Source organism: Danio rerio, chromosome 4 (assembly GCF_049306965.1).
Source record: "Danio rerio strain Tuebingen ecotype United States chromosome 4, GRCz12tu, whole genome shotgun sequence".
NCBI classification, from domain to species: Eukaryota; Metazoa; Chordata; class Actinopteri; order Cypriniformes; family Danionidae; genus Danio; species Danio rerio.
In genome coordinates this window covers 3,704,937-3,727,642 of record NC_133179.1, presented here as the reverse complement: position 1 = coordinate 3,727,642, position 22,706 = coordinate 3,704,937, and the positions used below count along the sequence as shown (strand labels likewise).

Genomic DNA, 22,706 nt, shown 5'->3' with positions numbered 1-22,706 from the left:
ATTAGCATTTTATTTTGAACACTTAATAGGCACTGAGCAGATGATTTATGAATCCTAATTAGTTACTGATTACAAATTACATGACAAAATGTGTGTCTACTTTGTTAATACTTTCACACATTTATAGTAACGTAATCTGATTAATTTTGGATTACATTTAGATTACTTTAACATATTGTTTTGACAGATATTCATACAAATATATGTTCAATAATTTATCAGCAATAGAAGCCCCAACAACAACGTGCAATGGAGAGTTAATCCTTTTAACACATTTATGGTAACGTAATCTGATTACTTTTGGCTTTTGGATTACATTTAGATTACTTTTGTGCTAATCTACATTTTATGTTTCTTATATTAATGTAGGATAATGTTGCATTGCTTTCACAGATATATACTATATATATATATATATATATATATATATATATATATATATATATATATATATATATATATATATATATATATATATATATATATATAATTCTTTATCAGCACCAAAAACTCCCACAACAAAGTGCAATGGAGAGTTAATACTTTCACACATTTACAGTAATGTAATCTGATTACTTTTGGATTACAATAAGATTAGTTTTGTGCTAACCTACATTTTATGTCTCTTATATTAATGTATGATAAAATATTGTTTTGACAGATATACATACAAATATATATTCAATTCTTTATCAGCAACAAAAGCCCCAACAACAAAGTGCAATGGAGAGTTAATCCTTTTTACACATTTATGGTAACGCAATCTGATTACTTTTGGATTACATTTAGAATACTTTTGTGCTAATCTACATTTTATGTTTTTTATATTAATGTAGGATAATGTTCTAGTGCTTTCACAGATATACAGTGTATATATTCAATTCTTTATCAGCACCAGATGCCCCAACAACAAAGTGCAATAGGAAGTTTATACTGTTTACACATTTATAGTAATGTAAACTGATTACTTTTGGATTACATTTAGATTGCTTTTGTGCTAACCTACATTTTATGTTTCATATATTAATGTAGGATAACATATTGTTTTGACAGATTTACATACAACTATATATTCAATTATTTATGAGCAACAGAAGCCGCAACAACAATGGAGAGTTAATACTTTCAAACATTTATAGTAATGTAATCTGATTACTTTTGGATTACATTTAGATTACTTTTGTGCTAATCTACATTTTATGTGTCATATTTTATTGTAGGATAATTGCTTTCACAGATATACATACAAATATATATTCAATTCTTTATCAGCAACAGAAGCCCCAACAACAAAGTGCAATGGAGAGTTAATACCTTTTCACATTTATGCTAACGTAATTTGATTACTTTTGGATTAAATTTAGATTACTTTTGTGCTAACCTACATTGTATGTCTCTTATATTAATGTAGAATAATGTTGTATTGTTTTGACAGATACATACTGTATATATATACACAAATATATATGAAATACTTTACCAGCCATAAAAGCAAAGAGCAATGACGTGGAGTTACTATATTTACACATTTGTAGTAATGTAATCGGATTACTTTTGGAATACTTTTACATTATTTTTGTCCAATATTTAATGTCTCATATATTAAAGTATGATAACTTTGCACTGTTTTGACAGATATGCATACAGATGTATATTCAACTCTTTATGCGCAATAGGAGCCCCAACAGCAAAGTGCAATGATGGAGAGTTGTTACTTCCACTAGTATAAAGAGATATGTTTAAATGGACCAAAAATATTGTTTAAATTCACTTAGAAATGGACAAAAACATTCATTTTAATAGTCATTTATACTGAGCACTGTATATTGCAGAAAAAAACACATTTTTGTGCAGTCCTTATGCACTTAGAGAGCTTGAAAAATCTCAAATAAACACAGAGTGTTTGCTGGGAGGTGATGCCAGGCAGAAATGCATTGTTTAAGGCCAGCCGGTCAAGTCAATATTATGATACTACACAAATACCCTGATAAGCCCTGGCGCTTTCTGGGCACAAGAACATCCTGCTGTCTCAATCTCATGGACTCCATTCAACTCGGTGAACTGTAGAGTTTTAGTGCAATCGCTGTTTTTGCCCTGGGGTAATAGCTTGTTTCTGAATCTGCTTTAAAATCCAGTCAATCCAGTCATCTTTTGATAATGATTTTATTCATTATTCTAGTCTCAGTTGCAATTTTGCCAGAGAAATGTGATGTATTTCTAAGTGAAACAGGGTGTTCGATAACTCAGTTAGAGCCTGATGAGATCTGGTTAGCATTAATCAATGCAAATTTAAAGTCTAATGAAATTTCCTTTTTCAATCAAAAAGAAAACAAAATCAAATGCATTTATGTACATAACAGACATGAGAACCACTGCCTAGTCCTCATGTCAACAAAGTGTTTTATAACACTGATTATAATTTATAATACAAATAATTTACTAAGCTGTTATTATTATTAGTATTAATACATTTAAATAATCCACAAAATTTTTCATATTTATTGTTGTTCCTTTCAAAAACAGAGCTTTTATTTTGGTGGAAAAAATTGGAAATGTTTTTTTTTTTGTTCTCCAAAATTGAACTGTCTATATACAGTTTAAGTCAGAATTATTAGCCCCACTTTGATTTCTTTTTTAAATATTTCCCAAATGATGTTTAGAAGAGCAAGGGAATTTTCACAGTATGTCTCATAATTTTTTTTCTTCAGAAGAAAGTCTTATTTGTTTAATTTCGACTAGAATAAAAGCAGTTTTTAATTTTTTTAAAAACATTTTTGGGACAAAATGATTAGCCCCATTAAGCTATATTATTTTTCAATAGTCTACAGAACAAACCATCGTTATACAATAACTTCCCTAATAACCCTAACCCGCTTAACCTATTTAACCTAGTTAAGCCTTAAATGTCACTTTAAGCTGTATAAAAGTGTCTTGAAAAATATATAGCCAAATATTATGTGCTGTCAACAGGACAAAAATCAGTTATTAGAAATTAGTTATTAAAACGAATATGTTTAAACGCATGTTGAAGAAATCTTCTCTCCGTTTAAAAGAAATTGGGGAAAAAATAAACAGGGGGGCTAATAATTTTGACTTAAACTGTACACATTTAATCCACCTCTTAAAGCCAGACACTGCTGACAGTCCTTTTTGGGGAAAAATGCATCTGTGTTGCAAATTATGTTGACAAAAGTTTTATGCTACATTTGCCCTCATTTGCCTTTTAGTTGTGAATTTGTTTTAGTAAATTGTCCTATGTAAATTTGATTGTGTAACTTGATTGTGTAAATCATATATTAAAAATGTGCATATATTTTTTTTATCTTAAATTGTCCCTCTCTTAAAAAGTTGGAAAGTTGCATGTTACATGGATCCAATCCATGCTCAGCAAAACTAGCTAGAAAAATCTCAGTCATTGTTGGAATATTCTGGAAGCTGACAGCATTAACAATTCATATTAAAATATATATCATTAACATTAAGGGGATGGTCTGCAAGCAATTGACCAATATCGGTATTGAAATCGGCCAAAAGTTTAATTAATATCGGTATTGACCAAAAATGTGTAATCAGTACAAATCGGTACAACCCTACATTAAAATATAATAAATGCATATTGCTGGAATGCTTTTAAGGCTGACAGCATTAACAATTCATATCAAAATATATATTATTAACATTAAGGGCATAGTCTGCATGCAATTGACCGATATCGGTATTGAAATCGGCAAAAGTTTAATTAATATCGGTATTGACCAAAAATGTGTAATCAGTACAAATCGGTACAACCCTACATTAAAATATAATTAATGCATATTGCTGGAATGCTTTTAAGGCTGACAGCATTAACAATTCATATCAAAATATATATTATTAAAATTAAGTGTATAGTATTGTATGCAATTGACTGATATCGGTATTGGAAATGGCCAAAACAAATCGGTTTTGACCAAAAATATGTGTAATCGGTACAAATCAGTACATCCTTACTTTAAAATCTAATTCCTAAATTGTTGTGGCTTCAGTCATTGTTGGAATATGTGTAAAGCTGGTAGCATTAGCAATTTATATCAAAATATAAATCATTAAAATTAAGTGTAAACCATTTGATCATTAGTGGCTTTGAAAACAGCTGAAAGTTTTAAATTAAAATCAGTATCAAGCAAAAAATTGGTAATCGGTAAAACCCTACTTTAAAATATAATAAATAATTTTTTTCCTTATGATCCTGTCCTATTTCTCAAACTCCTAAGAATAGCTTTTTCTGCATTTCCTCTGACTAAACTTCACACTTAATGTCATTCATCAGCTCAAAATCTGTCTCAGTGCACAAATGTCAACAGGGATTATCTTAAAACTAGTGTTTAATGCTGGCTCACATGTGTGTGTAAAGCCAAACTATAATGCAAAGGGCCAGCATGTGGCAGTCACAAAAGAGACATTCTCTCCACCTTCGCAACACAAAAGACTAAAGGTGTACACTAAATACTTTCATTATCTGTGTAAAGTCGCCTTGCAGGTCTGAAGAGTGTCCAAACAATTGAGCTAATCATAACCCTTCCCATGGCCATCATAAAGATCATGCACATGTTATTGTAGTCTCCTAGAGAGCAGATATGTGGTGACGTTGTGTTCTGAGAGCCAAGGGCAAATAAAAACACACAGTCTAAATATACCGTCTACACGCATACATACAACTCACCCTGACTCAGTCAAGAAAAATCCACTTACTTTGAATATGCAAATGAAGCAAAGTAGAGTAAAAATCGGGGATTGTTTTCTCTGACAGGTGTGCTTTATCATGATGACTGTACAGGTGGAGCTGGATTTGGGGATGTCAGTATGACTTGGCAGGATTGGTGAGATTTAGCCTAATGTAGAGTGACTGACATGTTCTTGAAGGATTTCTATGTTACCTATATGTTTACCTTATATACGATTGACACAACATAATTTGTGGATTCATTCATTCATTCATTCATTCATTTTCTTTTCAGCTTAGTCCCTTTATTATTATGGGGTCGCCACAGCGGAATGAACCACCAACACCAGCGGATGCTGCAACCAGTATAAATGTATGTTCCTACTGAAATCACACATATGTTAACATAATATTGTATATCAATAATGCAAACTAAGTAACCTTTAATGTCTAGGTGAAGTGAAAGTTCCTCAGACCTTTATTTCAGTATGTTAATCTACTTCCAACTGAAATGGAATATTAAGTAGGAGGCGGGGCTAAACTACCAGTATGATAACGGTAATTAATATGCAGAAATCCACGGGTTGACATCAACAGAAGGACTGACACTCCAAATGCAGCAGCAAATGGCCAGATTTGATTGACAATTACCAAAACAAATATAACTTGCACTGTTTAATTTCACGCGGCCGCCATTTTAAAGAACCAAAGCGAGGCTGCAGTGGGAAGAAACCCGTAAGTGTAGGACCAGCACTGTGAACATTGCAGCAATATGTTGTGGACTACAAACCTCCAGCTGTTGCTGAGATTTTGAAATGCAGAAATTGTGTAACCATCACTTGAATATTATTCAGTAAGTTTAATTTAAACAATTAAAAGCAAATTAGGCATCAAACAACATCGCAATCTCTGTAAGAGTAGCATGCTCAAGTGTCCTCCAAGGCTTCAGATCATGGCACCAGTTAAACACCGTGGGGACGCTTTCCTGCTTCAGCCTATGTAACCCGGTGAGTGATAAAACACTGCAGTTCTTTGTAGCACACCCTCGTGTTGTCTGTAATAGTGTTGTCCTGGTACTGAAGTTTTAAAACCGGCTAACATTGTGCGCGATTGACTCGACTGATCTTCACGGCTGCTTCGCACTTCAGTCTTCGTGTATCTGTGTTTGCACTCAGTTTACCGCTCTTCACCCAGTGCAAACACAGATACACAGAGGCTGGAGCGCGAAGCAGCCGTGAAGATCAGTCGAGTCATCAAGCAGATCGCTCGGCTCGTCTGTGTTTGTGCTCAGTAAACAGCGGAGGGTGATGACCTTCTCGGCCAATCACAAGCATTTCTGTTGAGCATGTGAACACAATGGCAAATCAGCGCTGTTTTAAGAAAGCCATCAACATTGACTAAATGCTAGTGGGAAATTGACGGTTTTTCTATTAATTCAGTATCATGACGAATCTAATATGATGAAAGAATCAGTTTATTAACTCGAGTTTGATAAATGGCATCTAAAACGTGTGTTTGGGAAAGAAAACGTTAGCTTACTAGTGCCATTTCCCTTAACTTAGCTGGAAATGAGCTCTGACATCCCTTTTTATTTTCACCATTCATTCAGGATGGACCTTCGGGTCACTCGGAAGGCGGTGGAATAATACATTTGTGTTACTTTCTCTTTGCTGATAAGATATACAGCCAAGTACACAACGTTCCCATGCAACTCCCAACAATACTTCCGGGTGTCTTCCCACCGCAGCCTCGACTTCACTTTTTAAAACAGCGGCTGCGTGAAATCAGTCTATTATTCTTTATTTATATTATTCTATTGAGCTAGCAAAATAAAAATTGTACATTTTAATTTCACACGTGCTTTAAATAAAATCATATACAGCACTCAACATTTAAAGTGGATCCAAAGCTTTCGTCAAAGTTTTACTAAAACTATTAAACAACACCCATTCTTGTCTTGGGTGTTGACTACTGTAGGTCAATTAAAGGTAAAAGTCTTACCTCTACCCAATTAGTGAGCCAGTAACACTCCGGATCTGTGTTTTCCACAGTAAAGAGCACATTTCCCCGTGGGATGACGCTTCCCTCTGGCACAGCCTTAATCTCGATGGGAAGGTGACCGTTGTATTTCTGTACAAGTGATATAACATTAAAGATGTGACTGAAAATCAATCACGGGACAAACCAGGGTTCCCACTCTTTTATAAGAGCTTTTAAAAGCGCCATAAAGTTCACATCAAGCACCTCTGTAATTTACACCAACAACATATAAACGTCATTACTGTACTTAACATTTAACTTACATAATATTTACATCAAATGTGCCATTTTCAACCGTCATGTTCGAAGTCCTTTAATAAAAATGTGCTGAAGACAAAACTGGTAATATTCAAATGTGGTTTCTAAAATGTGCATTATTTCTAGTAGTTTCTAGTAGTTTTTGTACAATTGTTAAATTAAAGATTTTTAAATGAAGAAATTTTGGGGGGTTTTTTTGACATCATCATGAGAACTGTTGAAATAACACCAAAAACTATTTTTATTTAAAGCACTTTATTTAAACTCAAGCCCTTTCAAGGACCTGTGTTTGTTTTATGCACTTTCCAGGCCTTGCATATACAGTTCAAGTCAAAATGAATCGGCCTCCTGTTTTTTTTCTTTCTAAAATTTCCCAAATATTGTTTAGCAGAGCAAACAAATTTTCACAGTATTTCCTATAATATTTTTTCTTCTGGAGAAAGTCTTATTTGTTTTATTTCGGCTAGAATCAAAGCAGTTTAAATTTTTTTTTAAACATTTTAAGGTCAAAATAATTAGCGCCCTGTTACGCGGGTCTGTGTTTTTTAAATTCATTTATTTATCTGTTGCGGGTTTGTGCTTGTTGCGCTTGAGTTATAGGAGGAGTTTTTCTACCCGGCTTGTCCAGGATTGGATGACGCCTGTGACGTCACTTGGGATTCCCAGTATATACGGCTGACAGCAATGGCGGCTCTCTCTCTCTCTTGCAGTCTCTCACCCTCCCTCAGCTCGGTGGTGGCTTGAGCTCAGGCGGTCTGGCTGGCGGTGCTCCGCATCTACATGCCGCTCTTTTTAGTGTTTTGTTCTTGTCAAACTTTTGATTCTTCAGTTCGTAATTGGCTAACTACTTTATTTTGATACTTTATTTCGAAGCAGGTAGTGGTTTATTTTTATTTTCATAGTCACGTTTTGTTATTTATTTAGTTTAGTGAAGGTAAGCAGTGGCCCTGAAGACTCACCTGTTTTTTATTCCTTTCACGGGAGTTGTAGGTAAGATCTGTCCATTTAAAAACAGTATAGTCAGAGGCCTGTTTTCCTTAGCTGCCCTACCCGTCTACTTGATTTTTCTTAATGTTTTGTCTCTTTTGGAAACATATGATTTATGAAAATTAAAGAGTATTGACGGGACGTCAATTTATTAATTAAATCGTCTGTGTCTTTCATATGTTCGGCTTAAACCTTGATTGTTGTTATTATTCAAGCCAGTTTTCAGTTTTGATCCGTAACACCCCCTTAAGCTGTTTTTTTTCCATTGGCTACAGAACAAACCACAGTTCAAGAGTTCACACTTAGCTGATGATTGATTATAAGCAAGTTTGGCATGCTGTCCTGGGAGAGAGCCCTGAGCTCGAAGGTTCTAGAGCCCTGGGCTCCCTCCCGTTTGGAGGAAGAGAGGGGAGCCTTGAGCTCAGGTAGATCTCGACAACTCCCCCTTGATAGGAGCTGATGACTAAAAATTGAATGCTATTAAAAGATATGCTGCATTATAAGATTACCTGAATTGCAAATTTAGATACATCAATTTACTTGTTGTGCATGTTTTTGGGATGTGGGAAGAAACCGGAGGACCCGGGGAAAACCCACGCAAGCACGGGAAGAACATGCAAACTACACACAGAAACAACCACCGGCCTGTTGAAGGACTAGAACCGGTGACGTTCTTGCTGTGAGGCGACAGTGCTAGTCACTGGGCCACCGTGCCGCCCTATGGAGGGAAAGGTGAAAAGGTAGGGGTGGAAGGGGGGATTCTTCAAATCACAGATGACTGTAGTGAAAAAACCCTGGCTCTTTATAGTGGGTCAGGAATGGCCTGATTGGTGGATCATGCATGCTAATGCAGAACCAGCCGTGTTCAATCATAATCACGTGCTCCTCTCGAAATTAGTTTATGAATAAACTTCACTTATACAATGATTTGCCTAATTATTACCCTAACTTAACCTAATTTACCTAGTTAAGCCTTTAAATGTCACTTTAGGCTGAATACTAGTGTCTTGAAGAATATCTAGTCAAATATGATGTGCTGTCATCATGGCAAAGATAAAATAAATCAGTTATTAGAAATTAGTTATTAAAACTATCATGTTTAGAAATGTGTTGAAACAAAATCTTCCCCTCCGTTAAACAGAAATTGGGGAAAGATGTAACATCCCCTATATGTAAACTGGCTTGGAGAAACTACCTTAATGTTATATTTAGAGCGAATTAGACACTATTTGAAAAGAAAACTCGAACAATTTGACAAAATTTGGCATCCTTTTAACTGTTACCTTATCATTTCTGTAATGTTTTAATATGCTTTGTCATCATACTCTGTTGTTCAAACAGTTCTTTGTGAACAAGTCGTCTTGTTATGTGGGAGGGTTTTTTATTTACTATTAAGATTTTCTTTTTTTTTATTTGTTAAATGTGCACAAAATATGCAAAACAGAGAATCCTTTTGTTTCTGAACTAGTGTCTTCAATAAAACTTGACAAATAAAAGGGAAAATTCTATACGTCTTTATAACAATAAATCTGAAATTCAAGCATTTCAAGAAGTGTGGGAACCCTGCAAAACAAGAGACATCCAGAGTTATATCAATACCTCCAAAATGTAATTCCATCCCTTTTCATTGAAAACATCATCCTGAAAGTGTTCCCGGTACACCTCTTTAGCTTCCTGAATCTTCTCTGGTGTGATGACCTGTCCTGTAAGAACAAAACATCAACTCTGAGACTGCAGTAACACACACCACAAGGAAGAAACAACTCAAAACAAGAATAAACTACACAGTGAAATAGGAGTGTCACGATTTCGATTTTAATTGAAATCGATTGAAATTTATGCTTAAATTAAATCGATTATCGAATCAAAAAATAGAATCGTCGATGCTGCCATGCCCCCATGTCACGTCAGCTTGTCTTGCCAAGCGGGAAAAAACAGGCTTGTTGAAGTGCTTGTTAAACTGCAGAAGCAGGAGACCCGTCGACAAAACTTAAACCCTCTCCTCTTTTCAATGAAGTCGCCGGTGTGTAAGCATTTTGGATTTCCAGTGAGTTATGTTGACATCGTTCGTGTTGTCGACAAAAAAAACACAGTTTTGCAAGCTCTGCTATGTGCGTATTACATACGGTTCGTCCGATAGACAACACCGGCATCGCGATCCTCCGCCCGCCCCGTTGCAAATCCGCTCGCGAAAAGTACACACTCAGGCCCTGTTTACACTGTCTTTGTTTTTAAATGCCATTTTAGAACGACAACGATTTGACATCCACAGTGGCGTGTAGCATTTCTGAGCAGCCCTCCTTCCTCACTACCTCTGAAAAGTATCTTGCCTTTATTCATTTACTGTATGATTTGTTTATGGGTAAAACAAAGACCATCCAGGTCAGGTAGTTTAAACGGTAGGCTACAAATAATTAATTGGTCATTAATTAATTATTCATAATCGAAAATCGAATCGAATCGTGCCTTCAGAATCGAAAATGTAATCGAATCGAGAATTTGGAGGATCGTGACACCCTTACAGTGAAAGCAGGTGGATGGTGTGTGTGCATGCTTAATTTCCCTTTCCCTACATCCTTGCGTTATTGCCTTAAAGAAATCTTGCATGCTCGCAGTGCACCTTTGTCCCGTCCACACTTCAAACTAGCTTAAAGGGATAGTTCACCTAAAACTGAGAGTTCTGTCATCATTTACGCAATCTTTACTTGTTTTAAACACTAAGGGAGATATTTTGAAAAATGCTGGAAACACTGACTTCCATAGTATGAGCAAGCAAAGAAAAACATTAAAATATAAAAGTAGTGCATGAGTATTTATTAGTCTAACAGTGCTGCAGAATCCAGACTGAAGCTGGGAGCTTGTATTGAGCGACCGGCCTTTGTGGGTGAAAGAGCAGATGTTCCTTTGTCTCACTTTTTCATCCTACAACACAATTTCTAAAGCCTTGGCCCCAGCGCACCATGAAATCCTTTACAGTGCAAAAATAGACAAAATTCCTTTATGAATGTGGCAAATCTGAGCGGCATGCAAGAACAACAACCTCAAACCAGACTGTTAGTCACACATCTTGCACTCAAAGCCCTGTTCATGCTGCTGCTTCCCTAGCCTATAACTCTACCCTCACGTTTGCTCATTTAACACTGGCTCCGTCACGAGAAAGTCTTTTGTTTTTCCTCTGCTGGAACAAACAGTGGTGTTACTTTTCAGGGTAGAATGAAGCAAACTGACTGTATGACTAAGTTAGGCTGCATTCACGAGAGTCAACGCAAGCTAAATAAAGCAATCAATTGCCTTACCTTTTAAGTATTTGTGGAGAATGTACTGAAGCCCATAGAAGACCGTCTTGTCGTATTTGACTTTTCGGGGCTTGGTCGAGTCTGTCTTCTTCTCACGGCACTCAAAGTAAGAGTACACCTTACTAGTGTTGGGTGGGTACTGTTTATAATGTGTGACCTGCAATGAAAGAAAGATATTTATTATTAATACTTGCTGAATGCTTGATTCTGATTGGCTGATGAACATTCTAAATGAAATGCACAGCAAAAGTAGTTCCGGCAAGTTTTGAGTGGATTACAGCTCCATACATAATATATATCGCCTTACATTAATAAGTGACTTGAGTCATTGCAGAGATGTATGGATGCAGTCCTCCAAGCTCATGGGAGTCAGACACAAAATGTATTCTTTCTCTACTGCAGCATGACTTTATATTCTATACTGGACATTATTTCTGTTAAGTGACAAGACTTTTGTTTAAGCAAAGTCTGACCTTACTGTCCTAATTAAATCTTTCAAAATCAAGGCATGATCATACTTACTTTAGTTAAATAAGCGTAATCTAGAGGTCTTCGCCTTTCATATAAGCCACTTCAGAAACCAAATGATCAACTAGAAGACCAGTTATTATTTGTTGTTCTTAAAACTTCGATAGGTGACAAGACTTTTGTCAGGTTATGTATGCACATTATTTTATATATACACTTGAAGTCAGAATCATTAGCCCCCCTAAATTACTAGCCCCTCTGTTTATTTTTTTCCCCAGTTTCTGTTAAACGAAGAGCAGATTTTTTTTAACACATTTCTAAACATAATAGTTTTAATAAGTCATTTCTAATTCGCCATGATGACAGTAAATAATATTTGACTAGATATTTTTCAAGACACTTCTATACAGCTTAAAGTGACATTTAAAGGCTTAACTAGGTTAATTAAGGGTAACTAGGCAGGTTAGGGTAATTAGGCAAGTTAACGATGGTTTGTTCTGTAGACTATCGGAAAAAAAATTAGCTTAAAGGGGCTAATAATATTGACCTTAAATTGGTTTTAAAAAAATTTAAAACTGCTTTTATTCTAGCGGAAATAAAACAAATAAGGCTTTCTCTAGAAGAAAAAACATTATCAGACATACTGTGAAAATTTCCTTGCTCTGTTAAACATAATTTGGGAAATATTTAAAAAAGAAAAAAAAATCAAAGCAGGGCTAATAATTCTGACTTCAAATGTAGATACATTGCAGTGATGCATTTACGGTGAAAACTTAAAATGCATGCTTTTGTTAGCATCAGACAAAGGAAAGATTTGAATATCTGATTGCATCTTCAATGCAAAAACCCACAACCCACATATATATCATGCTAGCACATTTTGCACCGACATCTAACTTCTAAAGACAAAAACAAAACATCCAGCTTGCCCTCTTGCTCTTCAAGAGCTGTGATATAAATACACCCTATGCCAAGAGCGTGACTACAGTTACTCTAGATATCAAACAGACAACATTCTAGGCTGCCTTCTGATATTTTGTGCATGCTGACCTTTCCCCAGCAGTTTTTGGCCGTTCTCCTGTGTACAGGCCAGCCTGGGAAAGGTTATACCCTCATGGTTACGCCCGACAGCTACAATGGTTGTTCCCTGCACTCCAATAGCCAATTTCAGGCAAGGACAGTGGGCCTGGTTGAGTATGGATGTGCAATACTATAGGGAAAATAATAATAGCATATTTTTTATGTATTAATATTACAAAAATATATTATAGGAAGTACAGTGGAAATTTCCTTTATTCATTTAAATATTAGTATTTAAAAATATTACAAAGAAGAGCTAATAATTTTGCCATCAACCACATATTTGGCACCCTTATTGTGAATAAGCAGCCATGAAGATCCTGCTCGAGTCTCTTTTCTGAAATAAACAGCTCATGAACAGCTGCATGCAGTCCAGGCATCCACAGCAACTGACTGTGCACATGGAGGACACCACAATGCCAGCCTCAGATCCAAAGAATCTGCCACAGGGTTTTGGGTAAGCAGCTATTTTGATGTGTGTCAAACTGAAAGTAACACTGCATAAACAAGTTGTAAAACCAAACGATCCAGATCGGATCTGATGTTCCCAATTGCACATGCAATCAATAAGAGCCCTGAAATCTCTTGCACAACACAGGCATGTCATTGATGCAGTCGATTGAAGATAAAAGAGGAACGGAGCAACACCAGATGGAACTGTTAACACAAGCCTAACCAGTGCCCTTTACAATGCTAAAGGTAGTGTGCTTATTGATTGGTCCATGCATTCAAGTACTTTTCCCCGTCATTTTTCTCCACAGGGATACCTCAATATAATTCAAAACTATATTAGAGGTTTCGCAGTGTCAAATTCATTCATTATGCCATGGCTCATGAAGGATGATTGCAGGCGGTTTCATTGTTGAGGTATCTAAATGATGGCCAAACAATCTATACTGCTCAGTATTGAGTATTTAATGGATAGTTCACCCAAAAATGAAAATTATGTCATCATTTAGACAACCGTTATCTTTAGATACTTAGATATTTAGAAAAATGATGGAAACCTACTGTATAACTATTGACTTCCATACTATTTGTTTTTCCTACTATGGAAGTGAGTGGTTACAGGTTTTCAACTTTCTTCAATTGCTTCTTCTTTTTCTAACAAATCGATTTTTCAAAATTGGAAAACTGAACACCCTTTAAATATTGATTATTATTTGATTATTGATTTGGTATTTGATCATTTGGAAAACTTGACTGCTTTAGCCCAAAAAAACCATCAGTGCATATAAGAAACAGTGTAAATACCTCTTATTGTGCAAAAGAGATATTTCAAAAGAGGCAAATAGAGAGAAGAGTGTTTCTACAGGTGGTTTGTCAAGTCTACTCACCTGTACTCAGAAACATTTAATAACCTTTTAGGATTGGAGGAATAATTAATTAATATATTATTGATATATAATTGATTTTTTTTATCTCTCTCTCTATCTATCTATCTACCTATCTATCTATCTATATTTATTTTTTTCTTTTTCTTTTTATTTATATGTTGCGTGATATTTTTGAGATATTTAGAATTTAATTTCTTTTTTCATATTTATCTATATATGAATATTTGAAATTGGCATTATGCATTCTATTTGTCATGTGGTCTTGTATGTTATATTATATAGTTTTAATATAAATTGTATACAATAAATAAATAAAAAATAGATTTTGTGTCACCAGAAGAAAGAAACTTGTTTGGAACCACTTGAGGGAGAGAAAAGAAATGAATGAATTCTGCCTGAATATGTTGAATTAAATTCATTACAGGCTGAATTACATGCATTGCATTGCATGTCACCACAGGGGAATGAACCAACTTATCCAATATACGTTTTACGCTGCGGATGCAACCTGTTACTGGGAAACATCCATACACACTCATAAACTACGGACAATTTTAGCTTACCCAATTCACCTATAGCGCATGTGTTTAGCCTTGTGGGGGAAACTGGAGAACCTGGGGGAAACACATAAACATGGGAAGAACATGCAAACTCCAAATATATATATATATATATATATATATATATATATATATATATATATATATATATGTGTGTGTGTGTGTGTGTGTGTGTGTGTGTGTGTGTGTGTGTGTGTGATTTTTTACCTTAATATTTATATACTTATTTAGAGGATAATTATGTTTTGCTTATACATTCTTGCTTGGTGAATTGTATTAGTGGGGGATTTTTATGGTGTGTTTTATATATATATATATATATATATATATATATATATATATATATATATATATATATATATATATATATATACTTATACATATATATATATATATATATACATATATATATATTTATATTTTTATATATATATATATATATATATATATATATATATATATATATATATATATATATATATATATATATATATATATATATATATATGTATGTATTAATATTATGTGTATTTTATTTACAGTGTTATTTGTCTTTCTGACCTAAGATGAACCTAATAAAAAAAAAGCTTTAATCCTTTCATACACAAACATAAAATTAACCACAACTCTTTTTTTTTTTACTCCTGTAGTTGATCTCTACTTCCTTCTCATCCCCTCTTGCTGTAAATGTCACTGGCTTCTCCAGTTTCACCTCGTTTCTATCAAAGCCTAAACCTTGAATGGAAAGTAAACATCACACATTTAAACGTCACCAGTAGCATCACAAGGTCAAAAGCAGAGCTAACGGTGCTGAAAACGAGTACACAATATTCAAAGTGAACATTTCTGAGTAATGTTGGAAACCTGTAACCGCTGACTTCCGTAGTATTTGTCCTTCCTACTATGGAAGTCAATGGTTACAGTTTTTCATCAAATATCATCAATTGTTTATTTAACAGAGGACAGACAGTAAAACAGGGAGTACATTTTAACTTGTGAGCGAACTATCCCTTTACTCACTGTAATTGATGACTGAATCAAATAAGCAACAATCAGCTATTTTCCCGCACGTGATCTCTGACCCTCCAATGACCTCAATGGGATCCTTAAGTAATGAAGCGTCCCCTTTAAAATGCTAAATGAACGTGTCGTCAGCCTCAATGCAAAACACGAGAATCCTATTACATCTGTGGTGGGAGGATAAAAGAGAAACGCATGCACTCCCGTCCTCGAGCAGCGCTGACGAAAGAAAACACTGATCAAACATTGATGAGGCCATATGCACAACATAGTAGACTCAATAAAGATGCTGCTCGGGATGTAGAAAGTACAAAGCAAAGAGTCAAAGGCGTGAGTAGCAACTTTAGGATTAAAAGAAGTGAAACTTGGTTACGTTTGGCAATTCAACATCAATGAAGATACAAAGGTTAGAAGACACTTCCTTCTAATCAATCCTGGGAACAAATGAGGACTCAACAGCAAGTGTTTATCATTGAGCATCCTGAGAAATGAATAATGTGCATTAACGATGTGCACATTTTGTTCGGTTTTCTTATCCAAGAGATAGCCCCTTTCAATTAATGGTGAAACATTATGGCCTTCCTCAGAATCACTTCTTTAAATACTTACAGGTCAGGAGCTTTGTGTACTCTCGAAGGAAAAATTATAACCCTAACCCTGTCAACCATTGAGGCCCCGTATACACTAGTGCGTTTTTGTTTTAAAACGGCGGTTTAGATCAAAAACGATCCGCGTCCACACTAGCGTTTCTGAACATATCTCCGTCCACACTACGCCATCAAAAATGTATATCACGTGACCATTCGCGCAATCTGGGCTAGAGCTGCACGATTCTGGCTAAAATGAAATTAAAATAATTCAAATAAAAGACTTTTGCCTAAAAAAAAGATCACGATTTTCTCACGATTCTGTAGATGTAAAATAAAGGTATGGTAAAAACAAATATATATATCACAACATCGATAATAATATTATGTGGTCTACTGGTTTTTATAAATAATTCTATTCTACTTATAATTATTATGATGTTGAATTATTATGTTTGAGATATATGCTTGCAATCTGTCATAAAAAAATCAGACATTTGCCATTATCAGATTATATTATATAGGCTAGAGTAGTTATACTGACATTGTAAAAATTTATTTTCATGCACAACTATGAAAGAAAAAAACAAAACATATCAAATGCTTGCCGTAATCATAACTCTAAAATGCGATATGATCATTTAAATGAACTGCACACTTTCGGTTTCATTTTGACTGCTAAGTGCTTGTTCATACTTCGCGCGTGGTTCCCAAACCATCACTCTGTGCCACAAACAGAATATTATTTACAACTGTATTACCTGTTACAGCATATGCAGGTTCTGTTCAGTAAAGTAGACACGCGCTTTACAATATCTTTACATGTTATTGTAAAGTGTTACCCATATTCTTACTCTGTGTAACATCATGCATTTAATGTAGTTATAATTATATATAAAACTATTAAAAGTAAAAATTAAACGGCGCTAAAACTACTCCAAAACTAACAGGTTTTCTGGAAAATGATGTGTTTTTGATGCATGGTGTCTTAAAGGATTTTGAAATGGAAATAATATATGTAATATCAGTTTCCATTATATATTTTGGCAGCCTTAAAATACTTAAAGTACACTCTTATAAACTGTAAAAGCTGTCTAAATATTAAACCAAAAGCAGACAACTGAAGGAGCAGTCATGTAGTGCAAACAAAATAAAAGAGAATAGAAATGAAAGGTGAAAACTGGGTTACCGGACTGACTTGTATTGGGTATTTTGCAATGGAGGATTGTGTCAGACAGGAGGACAATCACCACTGTTTCTTCATGAGTCTTATATTTTTAGCATTCACATATATTGTAGTGTTGAAATCAGGATTTTTCACAATTGGTACAGAGAATCTGAATTAAAAGGGCTTTTTTTTCTCTTTTTTTTCTTATTGACAGTGGTTTACTGAGCAAAAAATTAAGAAATTCATTATTATATAAATATTTATTTAAATTTAATTTAATTATTTATTATTCGTTATTATATAATTTCAGTTTTCTTAGAAATAAAAATATGCATGTGCATTACTCTCTGTAAACTATATAGTGAGCCCTAGTATTTCTACATTACCATAGTATTAAAGGTTATTATTCATAACAGAGCTCAGTCTAAGAAATTCAGCAGCTACTTATTTTAGTAATAAAAATTAACATTTATGCAAATTGCAAGACAATTGTAATTGCTTAAGTATAGTTGTAGGGTTATGTTTCTGATCCAATTTGTTTTTGAAAAATTATACATTTACATTGACTTTCTTAACACAAATAAATAAAGAAGAACAATGTAAAACAGATATTGATGGCACGGTGGCTCAGTGGTTAGCACTGTTGACTCACAGCAAGAAGGCTGCTGGTTTGAGTCCCATGTGGGACAGTTGGCGTTTCTGTGTGGAGATATGTCTTTGGACCCCCCCAGTCCAAAAATGTAACTAAATCGGTGTGTAAATGAGTGTGTATGGGTGTTTCCCTGAACTGGGTTGTAGCTGGAAAGGTGTCCGCTGCCTAAAAAAACATATGATTTATATATTGTAACATAACCTTATTGTAAAGTGTTACCCTTATTTCTTATGTAATAATATGCAATAACTGTAGCTCTAATAATATTAAAACTAGTAAGTAAAATTACTCCTAATTTAACAGGTTTTCTGGAAACATATTGTATGTTTTCGATGCATATAATTTTGAAACGGAAATAAAGTTTTAAAACTTTTATGTAATATCAGTTTCCATGCTACACTTTAGGAACCCATAAAATACTTAAAGTACACTTTTATATACTGCAAATGCTGTCTAAACATTAACAACACATCTATATCACTCAAATAATGTCCAAATATAATTCTATATTCTATAAAATATCTTAAAAAGCAAAAACCAACTTCATCAAATCCATTTACAGGATAATTTATAGATGATAAGTAAATCATACTGCTAGTAGCCACTAATAAGGTTAATGCAGGTGTAGTAGGATGTTAGCTGTGCATCTATATTATTCAAATAATGTCCGAATATAACTGAATATCGTATCAAATCTCTTAAACATCTAAATGAGCTTTATCAGATCTATTTATAAAATCATTTATAGGCTTATAGATAATGAGTACCACATACTAGTAGCCACTACTAAGGTTAATGCAGGTGTAGTAACGTTAGGATGTTAACTACACATCTACATCAGTCAAATAATGTCCAAATTTAACTCGATATTTTATTAAAAATCTAAACAAACTTCATCAGATTCAATAACAAGATCATTTATAGATGTGAAGATAATGAGTACATACTAGTAGCCATTACTAAGGTTAATGCAGGTGTAGTAATGTCAGGAGGTTAACTGCACGTCTATAGTATTTAAATAATGTCTAAATATAACTGCATATCATAACAAATCTCTTAAAAATCTAAATAAACTTCATCAAATCCATTTAAAAAATCATTTAAAGACTTAATGATAGATTAATAGACTTAATGAATGATTTAATACTGAGTACAACATACTAGTAGCCACTACTAAGGTTAATGCAGGTGTAGTAACGTTAGGATGTTAACTACACATCTACATCAGTCAAATAATGTTCAAATATAGCTCGATATTATTTTAAAAATTTAAACAAACTTCATCAGATCAAATAATAAGATCATTTATAGATATGAAGGTAATGAGTTCATACTAGTAGCTACTACTAAGGTTATTGCAAATGTAGTAATGTCAGGAGGTTAACTGCACATCTATATCAGTCAAATAATGTCAAAATATAACTCAGTATTATATTAAATCTCTTAAAAAGCAAAACCAACTTCATCAGATCCATTTATAGGATAATTTAAAGATAAAGAGTAAATCATACTATTAGTAGCCATTACTAAGGTTAATGCAGGTGTAGTAATGTCAGGATGTTAACTACACATCTACATCAGTTAAATAATGTCTAAATATAACTCGATATTATATTAAATCTCTTAAAAATGTAAACAAACAGCAACAAATCTATTTAGAAATCTATAGATAACCTTAATGAGTACAACATACTAGTAGCTACTGTAAGGTTAATGCAGGTGTAGTAACTTCAGGATGTTAACTACACATCTACATCAGTCAAATAAGGTCCAAATATAACTCGATATTATATTAAATCTCTTCAAAATCTAAACAAACTTTATCAGATCCATTTCTAAATGTGTAGATAACGGTAATGAGTACTACATGTTAGTAGCCACTACTAAGGCCAATGCAGGTGTAGTAACGTTAGGAGGTTAACTGCACATCTACATCAGTGAAATAATGTCGAAATATCACTCGATATTATATCAAATCTCTTAAAAAGCTATGATCAGATTAGTTTTCGCCAAGACACATGCGTTTCCTGAAAAATGAAAGTGCTTTCAGTTTTGCTTTTGAAAAAAGAAATACCCCCCACCCCCCTTCCAGGACCCGTCGCCCTTTAGGTGTAATACGCACTCATAACCGCTTATAATCATGTAGTAAAACATAAATAATAAACATATTCATCCCTGAAGACTGAAAATGAAGATATTTCAGCCGTTTATCCTCGGCCTAGCGACCTGAATGGATCGGCCTGAAGGATGAAACCACCTTCAATTCTCTTATTCTCAGTCACAGGTTCACCGGTGCGCTACACACCGGGCCTGGTTCGCTTTTAATCAGTATTGTCGGTGTCTGCTCACCTTGTAGGAGTCGGTAGCTAGCAAAATGTTGAAATCCGCGGCTTCTCTGTGTTTCTCCATCTTCCCCTTGATGTGACTGGAGTCGCGCTGCTGCCTGTCAGTTCTGTTGTTCCTTCTCCACCGCGCGGACTCTCAACCAACCCCCGTCGCTGAGAAGCGGGGATGACGCGAGAGGGTGGGTGGGACCGTTTTGGGCTGCGCTGGCCAATGAGGGGATGAGGTGACTGAGACGTCATGGCAAGGAGGCGACGCGGAAAGTGAATGGATGACACATGACTGAGAGACATAGAAAATATACAAAGAATTATAAAATACTACATTTATTATAGTTAGGTGGCTTTGTTTTTTATGTTTTATATGCTTTGTTTAATATTTATTATAATAAATATTTGTTATAATAATATTTTTTGGTGGTTCATTCCACTGCGGCGACTCCTAAGGGGAAGGCAAATGAATGAATGATATATTATATTTATTATAATGTTACTTACGGTTTAATATGACAGCCTAACAATGGAATTTTAGATTATATAACATCCATTTTCAGTCTATTATCAAATGCAACACAGGTAAATAGAGTAAAACAACCCTATAGTCAGGTGTGGCTTAACAAATAAGCGAGGTAAGCAGCCGCTTATGGCCCCGGGGAATTAGGGGGCCTCAACTAATGTCAAGCAGCCTATATTAATCATTCATTCATTAACTTTTCAGTTCAGCCGCTTTATTAAATCCGGGGTCCCACAGTGAAATGAACCGCCAACTTATCCAGCAAGTTTTTACGCAGCGGATGCCCTTCCAGCCGCAACCCGTCTCCGTAAAACATCCACACACACCCATTCACACTCATACACTACGGACAATTTAGCCTACCCAATTCACCTGTACCGCATGTCTTTGGACTGTGAGTTATATTTGGAGCAACCCACACGAACACAGGGAGAACATGCAAACTCCACATAGAAATGCCAACTGACCCAGCCAAGGCTCAAACCAGCGACCTTCTTGCTGTGAGGCGACAGCACAACCTACTGTGCCACTGCGTCTCCCTATATTAATCATACAGCACTTTTATAATTGTTCTATCATGTTGTAAAATCAGAACCGGGGCCCCAATTAATAATGGAACGATCCACACTGCACATGCAAATATTAAAATCAAAATCACAAATATGGCTAATTAACTGTGCAGAGTTTATGAACTTGCTTTTTAATAGTGATTTTATTGTATTTAATTTTACATTAAGAAGATAAAGACTCCACTTATATTTTTATTTACAATATTCAATGCTAGGGCCCCATAACTGACATTGCTTAGGGTCCCTAAATCACTAAGTCAGCCCCTGCCTTTAGTGCATAGGGCTCAAACTGGATTCCTGGAGAGCCGCTGCTCTGCACGGTTTTGTATCCAGCCCTAATCAAACACAGCTAATCGAAATTACCAAAGGGTTCAAGACTCTTTTGAACAGCTCGATTAATTGGATCAGCTGTGTTTGTTTAGGATTGCAGCAAAACTGTGCAGAGCTGCGGCTCTCCAGGAATTGAGTTTGAGACCTAAGCCAGGGTGTAGTTTTAGGTTTGTTTTATATGTTCCTATTTATATTATTTGTTTATTAATGGATTATCTTTATTATTTGTGCTCTAGCAGTTTTGTACATGTTGATGAAAGTGTTTAATTGAATTTTGCCTTATTGTACGTGTGCTATGCTGCAATAAAAAGGTAAAGAGAGTAAAAAAATGGTATGCGCTAATTTGCATATATATCTAACACAAAAATGTTACAAGACCTTGTAACTTTTGTATTATACATTTGTTATGTAATGATTAATAGTGCAAATAAACCATCGGTAAACTAAACATGAGCAAATTTGCATACATTATACAACAAATATTAGAAGCACAACAAGTTTTTTTGAAATGTCATAATTAAACATGCAAATAAAACATTGTTGATTTAAATATGTGCTAATTTGCATAGTTACTAGCACAAGTTTTAGAAGACCAAAAAGCTTTAGTTTTTTTAAATGTCATAATTAAATATGCAAATAAAACATTGTTGACTTAAATATGCCAGATTTTTAAATACATTTATAACATTAAAAAAAATCTAAAATTTGATAAAGAAAGGCTTACATTTTTTTACATCAAAGTTAAAGGTTTTTGCAGAGAAAAAAACTCTTTGACTATGTCCTTTTATCACTCAAT

At 34.5% G+C, this 22,706-nt stretch overlaps 1 protein-coding gene across 1 annotated transcript in view; it reads right to left on the bottom strand.

Moving 5' to 3' along the window:
* The window catches only part of nampt1 (nicotinamide phosphoribosyltransferase 1), a 29,846-nt gene extending 9,220 nt beyond the window's left edge, over positions 1–20,626 (bottom strand). Inside the window, exons 1-4 of the mRNA XM_002661340.7 lie at positions 20,505–20,626; positions 11,284–11,440; positions 9,587–9,690; positions 6,704–6,832 (exon numbers count right to left, since the gene is read on the bottom strand). Coding sequence (XP_002661386.1) covers positions 6,704–6,832; positions 9,587–9,690; positions 11,284–11,440; positions 20,505–20,564 — 450 coding nt within the window. The 5' untranslated portion in view covers positions 20,565–20,626. The remainder of the gene's footprint in view (positions 1–6,703; positions 6,833–9,586; positions 9,691–11,283; positions 11,441–20,504) is intronic.
* Between the last annotated feature and the right edge of the window lie 2,080 nt (positions 20,627–22,706).